The sequence below is a fragment of the Suncus etruscus genome, chromosome 8 (assembly GCF_024139225.1).
Source record: "Suncus etruscus isolate mSunEtr1 chromosome 8, mSunEtr1.pri.cur, whole genome shotgun sequence".
NCBI lineage: Eukaryota > Metazoa > Chordata > Mammalia > Eulipotyphla > Soricidae > Suncus > Suncus etruscus.
Genome location: NC_064855.1, coordinates 49,226,501 through 49,240,901, shown reverse-complemented (window position 1 = coordinate 49,240,901; position 14,401 = coordinate 49,226,501). Strand labels below are relative to the sequence as shown.

The following is a 14,401-nucleotide window of genomic DNA, read 5'->3' as shown; positions in this document are numbered from 1 at the left end:
AAACTATGATTGAGTAGAACTTCTGAAACCATAAGGAAAGGCTATATTCTAGGCTTTGTCCCAAAATCTATGCAAAAACCAAGATCACTAACTACAGAAAACTGACTATAACAACTGTGATGAAGCAGAACTTCTAGAACTATAAAGAAAGACTCTATCCTAGACTTTGTCTATGACCTGTGCAAATACCAAGATCTCTGATTTTGTCAGCCACAACTGAGCAGAATGGTTCCTGGCACCATAAAAAGACTTTGGAGTTTGATAATGATTATATATGGAACCTGTAGTTGTTCCCATAGCAGTATGCTTCAAGGATGGAAAATGCTGTATCTCTTAGGCCAAGGGAATTTCCTTTTCAAATTTCCTCAATACTTACTGTGCCTATGCAAAAAAAAAAAAAAGGCACAAAACCTCGCCACACCATATTGTGGTGTTTCATGTTGTGTTTCAATTTTTTCAATAGTTGTTTTTTGTGGCTGTTGTGCATTCTGTCATTGCTTCTTTTACTTCATTTTTTCTCTTTGTTCCCCTTTTTCTTCTTTTAAATTGATTTTGATAGCTTCTAGATGGATTCCTCCCAGCTTTTTTTTTTTCTTTTTTCCAACAGAACCACAGAACTTGAATCATTTTTCCTTCCTCATATATTAAGGGGGAAAAAAAGAAAGAAAGTGGATGGTACCAGGAGAAAACAGTCACATGAACATTGAGTTGAAGTAATGATCAGGCCTAAAAAAAACAAAAGAAAACAACAAGGCAGGCTGGCAGTTCAATATTTGTACATAACATAATACACTTGACAAGGGTTCATATCCAAAAGACATATCTTCATTAGAAAAGCAAGAAAATCAATTTTTCAAATAAGAGAACTAGAAAAAAGCATTGGGTAAGGTACTCAGATGGCCAACCTGAATTATATACACAACACCTCATAAAGTCCTGCAGTCAAGTGTGATCTCTGAGATAGAGTCAGGAGCAACTCCTGAGAATAACCTAGTGTGACCCAAACACAAAAAAGATGTATGAAGGACATGAACAGAGATCTCAAAGAAAAAAAATACAGATGGTGTACAGAACCAAACATAGAAAAAAAAAATATCTTCAATGACAATTATTAGGAAATGCAGTTCAAAATCACAAAAATCATAGAACCACTGTAAGTGCGGCCCCTATATTTAAAAAGATTGGAAGAAATGTCAGTGAGCAATTGTGGAGAAAGGGGGACTCAGTTATTTCATTAAAAAATGCAAATTGGTTCAGCCTCTAGGGAGACCCCTCACCAAAAAAAACAATTCTATGTAATCTAGCAGAACTATTTATAGTCATTCATTCAGACTATGAAAAAAACTAAACTTGAAAGCCAAAATATGGATTCAACTTAAAGTCTATCTACAGATTACTGGATTTACTATCATGCTATTAAAAAGATATGATCAAACCTTTTGGGACCAGATTAATGAGACTCAAGTACCATTTATGCTATGTAAAAATCTATTAATGCTATATCAAGGTCTATTAATGCTTAATGAAGAAAGTGAAAGACAAATGCTGAATGGATGGTTTTATTCATGTAAAACATGAATTAGTAAAACAAACAAACTGCAACAAATCTAGCTCCTATGCAGAATGAAAACTGTGGTTGTTAGCCTAAGAGTAGGAGGATTATGCTGGCAGTAATTACAATTATGCAAATAATAGGGGTATGAAGATATGTCCTTGAAATTCCATTAATATTGTAACCAAACATGAGTTTAAAAATAACAAGAAGAATAGCAGAAAACATGAAATCTAGCAAGGGGGCTAGAGCGATTGAATAACAGGCAGGATGTTGGCCTTGCACACAGCTGACCTGGGTTTGATTCCAGCACCCTGTTTGATTCCCACAAAACAATGCCAGCAGTAATTTCTGAATACAGAGTTAGGTATAACCCCTGAGTATTGCAGGTATGGCGAACAACAACAGCAGCAACAACAACTAAAAACTAGACATCAATTTACAAATCACTAGATACTAAATTAATGTTTATAGAGACTTGGGAATTTTCTCTGTGGATCAATATCTGGTAATTGATCTTAATGAAACACTGGTTTTTGCTTTAATTTTATCATCTGTTTAAGTTTGTCTTTATTTTATTTATGTTTGCTTTAACAGATAGGAGCCTGATATTAAATTTCTAGTTTTTTGATGGGAAAATAGTATTTTATTTACAAAGATTGATATAAGAAAAATGTCTTTTAGAATATCTAAAGGCCCATGAGACAGAACAGGTTTGTCACGTTCTAATTCTAAATGGCAGAATTAGAGTCAGTGAATAGATATTTATAAGGGAACATTTCTAAAACAACTCATGTTCAACTCAGTTATGAGATAATATAACTTTATATCACTGATACAATAATAATTAGTTAATTAGTTCATTTGAAAAATGACCTGTTTAGTGACTGGATTAGAAGGTTATTCGATTATTTAATTTCTTTTTTTAAACCCTTATGTATCTTATAACTGCAATAAAAAATAGATTTTGTAATTCAACAAGCAATCTAATCAGCTTTTTTATAAGCAACTGTTAATGTTAACATTAAACATTAGTTGTGACAGTATTACTGTGGGGAATAGGTCTGAATAGAAGTCTAGGAAATAACCTTGCTCTAGGTCTTTTTGAATGCCGACTAATGAAAGCATTTGCATTTGTCTGGAATGAGTCATAGGCCAATGAACTCTATAGTTCATTAGCCAAATAAACTGAACTTGTTTCTTTGATCTCCATGGATGGAATTAGTCAGAATACATATTTTTGATGACTCATAGATACCAAAGTGAATCAGAGATATTTGAGAAAACTGAGACAAAATTGAAGAAAATCCATGACAGCGCACAAATCTTTACAGCAGAACCGAGAAACACGGTTCTTAGATCTGGGGAAGACAATTTAGAGGACCCATTCTGAAGTCTTTCATGGGGACCAGGGGGCTTAGTCTTGACTGTGCATATCAGTGTCACTGGTGTGCATGCAAGGATCCCACAGACATGTAATGAATGCCTCTTGAGAAGCCTATTGGTAGAATATTGGTCATATGCATCACAAACCACTTAGTTTCAGTCTTCAAAGTAAGCTTTAGTGCCCACAGATAGAATTCACATTAAATCAGTTAACACATAATCTTTATTTTCTTTTTAATCATTTAGATTTGGGGGCCACACCTGGTTGTGCTCAGGGTTTACTCCTGGATCTGTTCTCAGGAATCACTCCTGGCAGGTCACCAGGTATCATATGCAGTAGCAGAGATCAAACGCAGGTCAGTTGTGTATAAGAAAAGCATCTTACGTGCTATCACTCAATACACTACCTTTAGACACAATTAATTTCAAAATCAGCCTTTCAAATAGTCTGGGTATTTTTACTTTAGTTTTGTTTTTTGATTTTATTTCCTGCCTACCACTTGTCTCTCAAGCATTTTTCTACTTAACAAAACTACGTTGGCTCCTTCTGAGTAGCCTGTTGAAGAAGCTGGAATGTATTTGCAGGAGTAAAAGAAGTAGCACACAGATGAAAACATAGTGGGCCAATCTTGGCTTCTATAAAAGCACTCCTAACTTTTGGCCATGTGTACACAGATTCCATTGAGCAGTAATCTAGGTTCATTTTTCAAAAGACCTGAAAAATTGAAATTCCATAAGTTTTGTTTTAGATCATATTTCAGAGTTTTGACTATATTTGGAGTATTTGCAATAAGAATCAGTACCATGAAAAAGGCAAGATGACATCTAGAATAAGCTTTGAGGATGCAAAGAAAACATAAGAAAATCTATGTCTATAAAAGTGGAATTGATAAGCAAATAAGCAATGAACCTGTGTCTTTATGATTGGTGGATGTGGGTTAGTGGGTCTTAAGGGTTCATTGTCTTGGATTACTAAATAGACCTCTGTTTATCCCTGATAATTCCAGGCTTTTGTCTTTTGTCTTGATCTGTAGATACATAGTTTTAAATCAACATAAGGATTTAGTCATCCCATATCTCTAGTTCAGTATAACATATAATTAAATAAGATTGATTATCTTCAATATTGTTTTTTAAATTTTCTCCCTAATTCAATTTTCAATTAATTCTTTCCCTTCTCTGTCCCTCATTTCTTATAGTAGAGTTATTAAATCATTTTGGAGATAAACATGTTTTGCACTTGGCTGGTCTATCACCTGGGGCATTGCTTCACCTCTGGGAGTCTTAGTTTGTTTTTCAATAAATCGAATACCACAGAGGGTTGCTGTAAACATTAAAGACATGAACTGTAGATAACATAAGGTGTGGCAAATAGCAATCACCAAAAGGATTCTTTCCTTTTTTCCCCCTTTATTGCTCTATTGTTTGCTATAATAAATATTGCTCTCTTATCTGCAATATTTCTTTACCCTATCCCTGAAATAGTATAAGGGGAAGATAGCTCTTGATGACTAATTGAGAAAGAAAAAGAGGTTTTCAGCACTCTTCCATCCTTATCCCTTTGAACTTCACTGACCAGTGAGAAGTTTTCAATGAGTTATGAAGAAGACATGAATATCAGAAGTATGAATATCAGCAGCTTCCTCTTTTACATTTTACGATAAAACAAAAATGTCTACTCAATGTTAATTCTTATATTACCGCAACTAAATGAAAAAATTCAGTGTAAGGGTTCAGAAGTTTTGGTAATACACTAGCATAAAACAAAGCATTACTCATGATAATGAGGCATAGTAATATTTAAGAAAAACACAGTAACTTGGTCTAATATACTGACTGATCTCTTTCTCAGGAAAATCATCCCATAATTTTAAAAAATGCATCAAATAATAATGAGCTATTAAAAATTGGTACTGGGAATGGACAGTCCTTTTTTTACTACTCACAACTATGAAAGAACTGCATATCACTTCTTGATTTTTTTCTTTCTTTTTTTTTTTGATTGACTTCGCAGAGCATATTTTGTGTTCTCTTGTTCTACTCTGCCTCTTTCTCTTTCCTCTTATGTGTCTTTTTAAAAGTTAGATTTATAGAGGGATGATTCAATGTTGAATTATCAGACCAGTAACATTGTACAAGTGATTGACATTAGTATCTCCATCAGATGGTAATCAATGCTAATTCTAAACTTGCCAGTGGAACCTTTGTCACTAAATATGGTGAGGTAGAGTTAAACCTTTGGGCATCAAATATACTGTGAAGTAGAGCTAACTCAAGACCAGTGCTTCTGACATTCTCAAGTGATTCCACTATAAATCTCTTTCACCTTTCAAAAAAATAAAATACAATACAATTAAAAGGTCAAGGAGAAGAAAGAACAGACCAAATTCTAAACACGAATCTAAAGGGCCAAGATCCAGTGTTATCTTCCTTTCCATTTCACAATGCTGCTGGAAAACATAACATGTGATTTGTCTTGCTGAGTGAATGAAAGAGGCTTACAGCTGTCATTTCAGAGAATGTGTACTAATGTAAGCCCTAGAGACCTTTATTTACTTGTTCGTTGACCTAGCAGGATAGTTACATGAAACCAGCTACTTCTCAGAATCTCTGAATTGGATCAGCTAAGATTCCCACAGAATGGGGGGTGGGGGGGAAGGAGGAGAAGAGAGGAGAGAGACAGCTTAATGGGTTGAATCCTTGCTTTGCATTCAGGAGACCTGGGCTTCATCCCTGATACCACATAAAGCTAGCTGAGCAGAGTTTGGAATAATCTCCAAGTTTATCTGAGTGTGGATCTCCCCTCAAAAAAATTCATGACTGAAGGACATACTTGCATCAGAAAGCCACGCTAAAAGGAACTAACGTCCTCATTTAAGTATAGTGAAAAAGGATGAGTTTTTTTTTTTTTTTTTTTTTTTTTTTTTATATAATTAGAACTCTAAATTACAGGCCAGGCTTTGTTTTAGTTTGGAGTCAGTCAAATGTAAAAATTTGGCAATATGCTTCTTTCTCAAAGAATATTATTTACTCAGCCCCAGGCTCAAAATTTGATAACATGTTTTCTATAAACATTTTTTCTCTTCACACCAGCAATATTAAAGAGAAAAAAATATGGAAAATTTTCTAATTATCACCAGATGTATATTCGGATAGGACTAAACTGAATCACTAGCAGACATCCTTACACTCTCTTTGACTGAGTTCAGCTCTGCATACAGGGGACCTGGGCCTTCCTACTCCACCTTTCTCAGCTTCCTTTGCTGCTTAGGCTAACCAGGGGCTTTCAAATGTCTCCTCCTCCTTGGCCTGCTGCCACTGTCCCAGTTGACAGGAATGTTGTGTCCCTTATACTGTGTTAAGGTGTTCTTTGAGATTTCTTTCTTAAAACACCTTGAGCTATAATACTGCATCACTTCTCTGTGGATCCTTAGTAACGTGGGGTCAATAATTTGGCATGAATTTTTGCATCTTTACAACGATTCTCTATATGTCTAAAAAGTGATAGGTATTCATAAAAATTGTGTTGCTTGAGAGTTAAAATGTGAGGATAGTGGAGAAATAGAAAAGGGAGGGGCTAGGTGTTTAGACTCGCGTGCCTCTGTGCTTTGCCCAGCCCAGTGTTATCTGTAAGAGCTCTTAGCTTTTCCTGGTAGGTGGGCCATGGGGGAGGGTTTGGTGTTTTAACTAGAGATGTTAAAGGACTTGACGTTTATTTTTCTTTGGAGAAGCTTTATTGACTTCAATGCCTTATATTAAGAGAGCACTTCATTCTCTGCAGCCTATGCTTCTCTGAAGTCTTAAAAATAATGTGCTTTAGCGCATGCAACTTTTTACTTGGCTTGCAGCAGCCGGATGAAAGGCAAAGTTCTTAAAAGTTTTACAGCCTTATAACTTGCCTCCTGCTCGCGCCGACTGTCCTTCCACGGCTATGGCTGTCATTACCTGGGTTGAGCGCAGGCAGCTTCTCGGTGAGCTTCGCCAGCCCGCAGGCACACTGGCATTTGCGCCCAGCCTCGGTGGGGCGGAATCAGCAGCTCTCAGGAACTGCCTCTGCTCAGACCTTGGGGATGACTGGAGAAGCGCCCCATCCGCCTTTCTGCTTCTGATTGGCTCACTGAAGTCATGTGAGGGGCCGGGGTGGAATTCTGAGTTGTGGCTTTTGGCACTCCTTTTTCTTTTTCTTTCTTTTTTTTTTTTTTTTCAAAATCGCTGGGTCTGTTGAGCTGGGCTGGGCTGGGTGCCTGGCTCTTGGAGAGACTGGAGACAGACTGGAAAGAGCCACAGGGCAGACTGAGGTGGCAAAGAAAAGCTGCCGAGATGTTCAGTCAGGGAGCCAGGACCCCAGCTTCAGGCTGCTACTATCTAAATTCCATGACACCTGAGGGCCAGGAGATGTACTTGCGATTTGATCAGACTGCGAGGCGCTCTCCTTACAGGATGAGCCGGATTCTAGCACGCCATCAGCTAGTGACTAAAATCCAACAAGGTGAGTTGCCGGTAGTGGAAGGCCGTTGCTAATCTGATTTTTTCTCTTGGCTCTGTTTCATGCTAACCCAGTCTTTTAACCCAGTTAATTGTTTCCACGTTACGACATATGGATTTCTATGCCACTCTGCACGTTAACTTTCAGAAATAACTGTAAGCTGCAGTTTTAAACCAGTGATAGCAGGTAGCTGCTGCATAACTCAACATAAAGTGCACAAAAAAAAAAAAAAAAATGAAAGAAAGAAAGAAAGAAAGAAAGAAAGAAAGAAAGAAAGAAAGAAAGAAAGAACGAAAGAAAGAAAAATGAAGGAAAGAAAGAAAAGAAAAAGAAAGACAGAAAGAAGGAAAGTTAGAAAAAGAAAAAACAAACTTCATTGGAGGATGTTGAATCCTGTTTTCCAAAGTTTTATAGATACAAAACGAATGACAGCAAAGTTTTGTAAATGGGGGTCTAGAGGTAGTGCTTTGCTACAGATTTCTCATACTCTATTCTATTTGAAATTTGGACATTTGCTTCTTTAATTAGGAGAGAGGGAAAACTAACTTCCACAATGCCCAGATTCTTTAAAAACACTCCTGGTGAAGAGTGAAAAGTCACAGTTCTATTCTGGAAGGCCATCCCGCTGACACTCAAAGACACAATCTCTGCCCATTTGTATGTTTATGCCAGCAGTTGCCATTCATTGTTGATAATTATTTGGCTAATTAAGGCTAAGCTAACCTTAAAACAAATCTTGTGACTTGTGAACCCAAGCACCACCTTCCTAAAATCGAGAAGACAGTATTGATTATCAATAGCTGCGTGGCGTTTCTCTATATTTTCAGAGAAAAAATATCTTGGATGTCATTAAAACTGATCATTCTGCACAAGCAGTTTAAAGCATTGTTCTTTACCTTAAGATGGGTCTGTAGCAAGTAGGAAAATGAACATTCCTAAATAGTCTTTCATTGGTGTGAATTTCATTGGTGTGAATAGGTACCCTTGTAACAATTAATTATGACTACCCTTCTCTAAAACTAAAAGAAAAACCATTTATTATTATAGTAGTATAAATTATTAGGCTAGGAGTGTTCAGATTTTTAGCAAGTAGAATTTTCACTTAAGTAAATGAGCTTGGGATTATATTGAATTTTAGATGGGAAGTTGGGTTTTGTAATCGTGAAAATCTATTGTAAGGCTTCCAAAAGGAACAATATGTATTCTAGTGAGCAGCATTTGATGAGATTGTTTCCTTGGAAATGAGAATTTGTTTGTAAAAGTTCAGGAACTGGTTATGTGTGAAGGATACTGGTCCTACATACCGGTCTGATTTCAGGAAGGATATTATGTCATTCCATAAACTTTGTGTGCAGGTCTTGATTGAATAGAAACAAAAGTAATTATTTCCCTGTGGCTTGATTTAAAAATACATTAGGCTTAGAATAAAAACCAGCTCCATTTTTAGAGGTTCCTGACAATGGGACTTTACCAGATGCCAAACCATAATAGGGGCTTAATAAATGTATGATGGAGATTTACAATCTATATTCTGTAAATATTTCACAATATGCTCTTTTAAAAAGTATATTTTTCTAGTGCAAGGTGCTCTCCTTGTATGTGGCCGACCTGTTTCATACCAGCCCAAAACCAAAAAAAATAAAATAAAGAAATTAGAGAAAAGAAAAAAAATAGAGCATGTTAATGAAACATTTATAATGTATCAAGTTTTGTCCTAAGAGTTTTATGTTCATCTTAATAGGTTATCCTTTAGAAAAGTCTTCTAGGTAAATACTACTTTATTATGTTCATTTTAAAGATGAGAAAATAGAGGCACATAGATTTCAGGTAACTTTTCTGAGGTTACATAATAAGAAGTTACATAGTAAGAGCTGGTATTTGAGTATAATTCTATAGGGCTCGTGTTCTACATTACTTTAGATTATATCTAGTTCCTGTGATGAAACTTTCTTTTTGGATTGTATGATTTGCCAGAGTTTTTTCAGTCTTTTATATTAAGGATAAAAGAATGGACTACATTATAGAATCAATTAATAACTCAGTATGAGATTTTTTTAGGTTAGATTTTACTTAGTTTTTAGTGGAAGCAAAACCTTTCTTGAACAAATATAGTGCATTATGCCAAGATATTTTATTAATTGCCTATAATTTTTCATTTATCAAATACATATTAAATGAATAACGGATTACTTTTTGTCATTTTTATATCTGTATTCTTAAATGATGCAGATAGCATGAATAAAGTTGTTTCCATTACTCTGCTATGGAGTATTCAAGAAAAATTTTATATTTTACTAATGTCATTTGGAGGAATCATTTATCATCATAATCTCTCATGGCTGTTGAGAACAGTGCAAACAAAAGTGAGTTGCTCCCCACTGACCTCATTATAGTGGGATAATCATTGAATAGCATGAACATGATTCAACAGCAGATACACTCATGGGAGGGAAAAACAAGGAGGAGAAATAAAAGAATCTTTGATGATGCATGGGATCAGAATTAGTTACCCAAACCCAGGATGAATCTAAACTTGCTCATTTTAGGGTTACTCCAGAACATATACTCATCATCCCTCTAGCCTTCTTTTGAATGCTTGAATTTTAACTGCAGTTAAATAGAGAAGAGTTGTTTAAAATATAGTGTTGTTTTGCAAATTGAAAGTTTATTTCATGTCACACTGTCCATGATCCCTACCCCACAATCTTGCTGAATCAATGGGGAAATTGTTGTAGGGAGAGAGAATGGAAAGAATAGATGCTCTTATTTCCATCACTGGAGGGAGGACACTGAGGAGGTGGAGGAAGAGCATATCAGGGCTCTGGAGCAAGGGGAATTTACTTTTAATGTAATTATTTGTTAGCTATGATTTATTAGCTACATGTGACCATATTTGAAGTCTGCAAACACATGCAAATGCTATTTGGAAAATTCAAATTTAAGCAGATGCATACATGCAATTACTTGTTTTCTGAAAGAATTCATCATGCTTTTAAACTTTGAAAACATCGGTTTAATGCTTTAAACAGCACTGTGTAGGTTAGATTGCAATAAAGTTCAATGAACGAGTAAAAAGAAAAAAAGGATGCAGGGATGCCTACTTATACACCCCCTCGTTCTTTTACTGTGGCAAGTTTCAGAACTTCACCTGCTTTTATTTGTTTATTCATTTTGGGTGGAGGTGGGGGGCGTGTTTGGAGGACACCCAGCTGTGCTCAGGACTTATTTCTGGCTCTGTGATCTTAGGGATCACACCCAGTGCAGCTCAAGGATCATAATTTGTGGTGTTGGCAATTGAACCTGGACTCAGCTATTTGTAAGGCAAGCCCTGACTTTATTTCTTAGTGAGAAACTGAAATAGTAAGACTGTGTTGGTCCAGGTTAATTCTGGTACTCTGTGTAGCTGAATCAGTAGTTCTTTAAATATGAGTACAGAGGAGAAACATGAATGTGAAAAGGAAATAGCTTTATAAAGTAGCATAAATCAGTGACTTCTAATTTTTCTACATCCTGTTGAATAAATGGTAAAGTAGATATCAGTAGATATCAAATTTTTGTTCTACTTCTGCCTCTAATTGTGTTCTGGAGCTAATCATAGCTTCTTAGGGCATTCTTTTTTTTCTTCTATAAAATAATGTGTTTGGATTAATCCATCTGTAAAAATCCCAAAATCTCTAAAATTCTAGCACTCTATGATCACAGGTATTTATTTGAGAGAAACCATTTCTGTGTTTTCCTTATTTGCATCTTCTTTATTATCTTAGTATTTTCCAGGACATGTATATTTGATAACTGCTTAACTGTCTCATTATCAGTTCCATAGAATGTCAATGTTATGGGCTATTTAAATGTCAGTACTACCAGTAATTATGCAGGACCTGGTAAACTCCTTTCTTTTCCATAATCTAAGACTGCAAAATAAAGTGATTGTTATCTATGACCTATTGTAAGAATGGAAGTGTCAAAGAATGATCTTATTAGTGAGGCCTATTCTCACAAAAACCTTCATCTCTTATTTGAAAATGCAAATCATAGAAATTAGTGGAATTAAATATGCTTTTCTGTTAATTTTATATTGGAAGCTCAAGATTTAATATTTGATATTAAAATATGTTTTATTTTTTTAATTTAGTCATCATGAAATGGCAAAGTTATTCATAGTTGGGTTTTAGGCATACAGTATTTCAACACTGATCCCTTCATCAGTGTTTCCACCTTTGCCTCCCATCCACTAGTCCACTTTTTTTTTGCACTGTGATTTACAATACTGTTTCTGATGGAGTTTCATACATAATGTTTTATCATCTTTTAGTATCTCCTTCTCCTCTCAGTTGAACACTTACATCCACCATAAGGAAGGGACTTTATATAGAAATTAAATTGTGGGTCCGGAGAGATAGCACAGCGGCGTTTGCCTTGCAAGCAGCCGATCCAGGACCAAAGGTGGTTGGTTCGAATCCCGGTGTCCCATATGGTCCCCCGTGCCTGCCAGGAGCTATTTCTGAGCAGACAGCCAAGAGTAACCCCTGAGCACCGCCGGGTGTGGCCCAAAAACAAAACAAAAACAAAAACAAAAACAAAAGAAATTAAATTGTGAATTGAATGTAACCTAAGTGGAATAAACAGCCTTATTTTTTTAGTTAGACTTGGCAGTGCTCAAGGTTCCTCCTGGCTATGTGCTTGGGGTCAGTCTTAGAAGTGCTCCAGGGACTATAAGCAGTACTGGGTATCAAATCTAAGTGTTGTGCATGTAAAGCATGCACTGTAGTCATTCCTTTGATATATGTCTCCTAACTACATGTACTACCTTTTATTTTAACATTCCCAGGGAATGTGAGTGGGCATTAATGATATATCTATTGTCTTATTCCATCAAGTCAAATGGCATCTTGAGAATTTGACCAACCTAAGTGGAGTCATTGCCCTTTGCTGGCCAATGAGACCCCCTTCTCAGTGGGAAGCATCAGGCAATATTAAACAGTCATTTGTTCTTTCGAAATTGCCTTCTTTCTGTTTAGTACTTTCTCACCCGCCTGTTTTCAGAACTGGAGGGTGACTTCCCTGTCAGAGAGACAGATGAAACATAGAAAACAGGGCAAGAACACATCACTCATGTAAAGCTCAAATTCTTTCTGAATAAATGACAACTATCAGAAATGCACATTTTATGAATCAGAGCTTCTTTCAATTCACTACTGAGCTGACTGTTAATAAAGGGACTGTTTAGGAGCTTCTGTCTTTGCTTATTCTAATAAAGGATCCCATTTCACTGAAATGTATTAGAAAATCTATTGAGTAGCCATTTTTAAAAAAAAAGTCCTATAGCAAAAATCAAGAAAGAAGTGCTAGAAGGAAATTAGCAAAGAATAGTATTTATATGCATATTAAACACAGGAATATAACTTCAACCAAATTGTGACTTGAAGTCACTCCTTTTATTCATTTTTATTTTGTAAACTGTCTTTCCAGGTTCCTTTAGCTGTCCAATTTGGATTTTGTGACAGTAGTTGAATGAATGGAGATTGTTATTTCTCCCTCTTATATTGCCCTCCCTCTTATATTGCCCTACGCCTCCAATCTATTTTTAGTAAATTTTGGATAATGGTTAGCTCTATAATGCAAGGTTTCTAATTTTCATAGCAACATATGGGTGGGTTTAGAAGCCTAAATTTGAAAATAAATTTACTATGCACAGTCTGCCAGGTCAACTGCAACCTAAAAAAGTTTATAAGGAAAGTGACAAGTTTTAATAAAACTCTTAGATGAAGAAAAAGAAATTGCCATTGATTTAAAGAAGATGGGTCATTTGTTCAGATATACTTTGTTTTTGCATTCATAAATGCATAGTGGTGAGACTCTGGACATCATAGGAAGAGAAGCAAACTTAAAAATCGAAATAAACAGTGAATATTTAAAAAAAGACATGGTCATATGAAAATTATTTTTCATCTCAAGATTATTCCAGATGATTTTGGTGTGTGTAATGATATACTTAATTTATATTATGTATCATTTATAAGATTTTGGCTAGTATATCAAATTATATAATCAAATCAGTTAAAATAAAATAGATAAATCTGATGGCAGAAATGTAGGATGATTTATAGTGCTGCAAAATTAACTTGTACTTCCCTAATTTATTTATTTTTGTTTTGTTTTGTTTTGTTTTGTTTTTGGGTCACACCTGGCACCGCCGCTCAGGGGTTACTCCTGGCTCTATGCTCAGAAACCACTCTTGACAGGCTCAGGGGACCATATGAGATGCCGGGATTTGAACCACCAACCTTCTGCATGCAAGGCAAATGCCTTACCTCCATGCTATCTCTCTGGCCCTGCATTTTCCTAATTTAAACAAAGGAAAAGATATAATTGGGGGAAGAGTTACCTTATTAATTAGGTAAAAACATTATTAGAATGGCTTTTCCTGGGACTTAATACTAAGGAGAATTTTTCTCCAATCTTGATATTTGAGAGCAATATATAACTAACAAAGGCCATATAAGCTGCAGTGAATAAGGCTTTTGAATATTCCCACAGCGAATTCAGTGACAGATTCTTACAGCACCCTGCAGGTGAAGTAGTATCTAGACAAGGAGATTGTAATATGCAATTCTTTGATTCTCTGACTTGTAGAAAAATCTTGAAGACTATCTCGAAGAAAAGTCTTTCTCCGTAGAGCACTAGCTCTGTTTGGTGGCTACCATTTTCCACAGAAGGCAAATGTTCTGTGATAAGAAATTTTGTGTAATGCTGCATACTCATTTCCTTTTTGGAATTAACACTTAATGAAGGGTTCAAAAATTCCTATTAAAGTAATTTAACTTTGTTTAAACTGGTACTGTTTTCCACCAGATACCAGGAAGTGATAGCTTGTAAAACCAATATTCTCCAGGGAAAGTGTTTTGGAAAGACTGATTTAGGGGAGGGCAGGGTCTGTGGTTCAATTAAATAATTATCTTAAATACATTTCTTGCAGA

At 35.7% G+C, this 14,401-nt stretch overlaps 1 protein-coding gene across 2 annotated transcripts in view; it reads left to right on the top strand.

Moving 5' to 3' along the window:
- The window catches only part of STARD13 (StAR related lipid transfer domain containing 13), a 273,101-nt gene that overhangs the window by 66,571 nt on the left and 192,129 nt on the right, over positions 1-14,401 (top strand). The window contains exon 1 of one of the 2 annotated variants that reach the window (XM_049778752.1): positions 7,180-7,427. The exons of the other annotated variant lie outside the window; for it this stretch is intronic. Coding sequence (XP_049634709.1) covers positions 7,259-7,427 — 169 coding nt within the window. The 5' untranslated portion in view covers positions 7,180-7,258. Of the gene's footprint in view, positions 1-7,179; positions 7,428-14,401 lie in introns of those variants that run through there. 2 annotated transcript variants of the gene reach the window in all.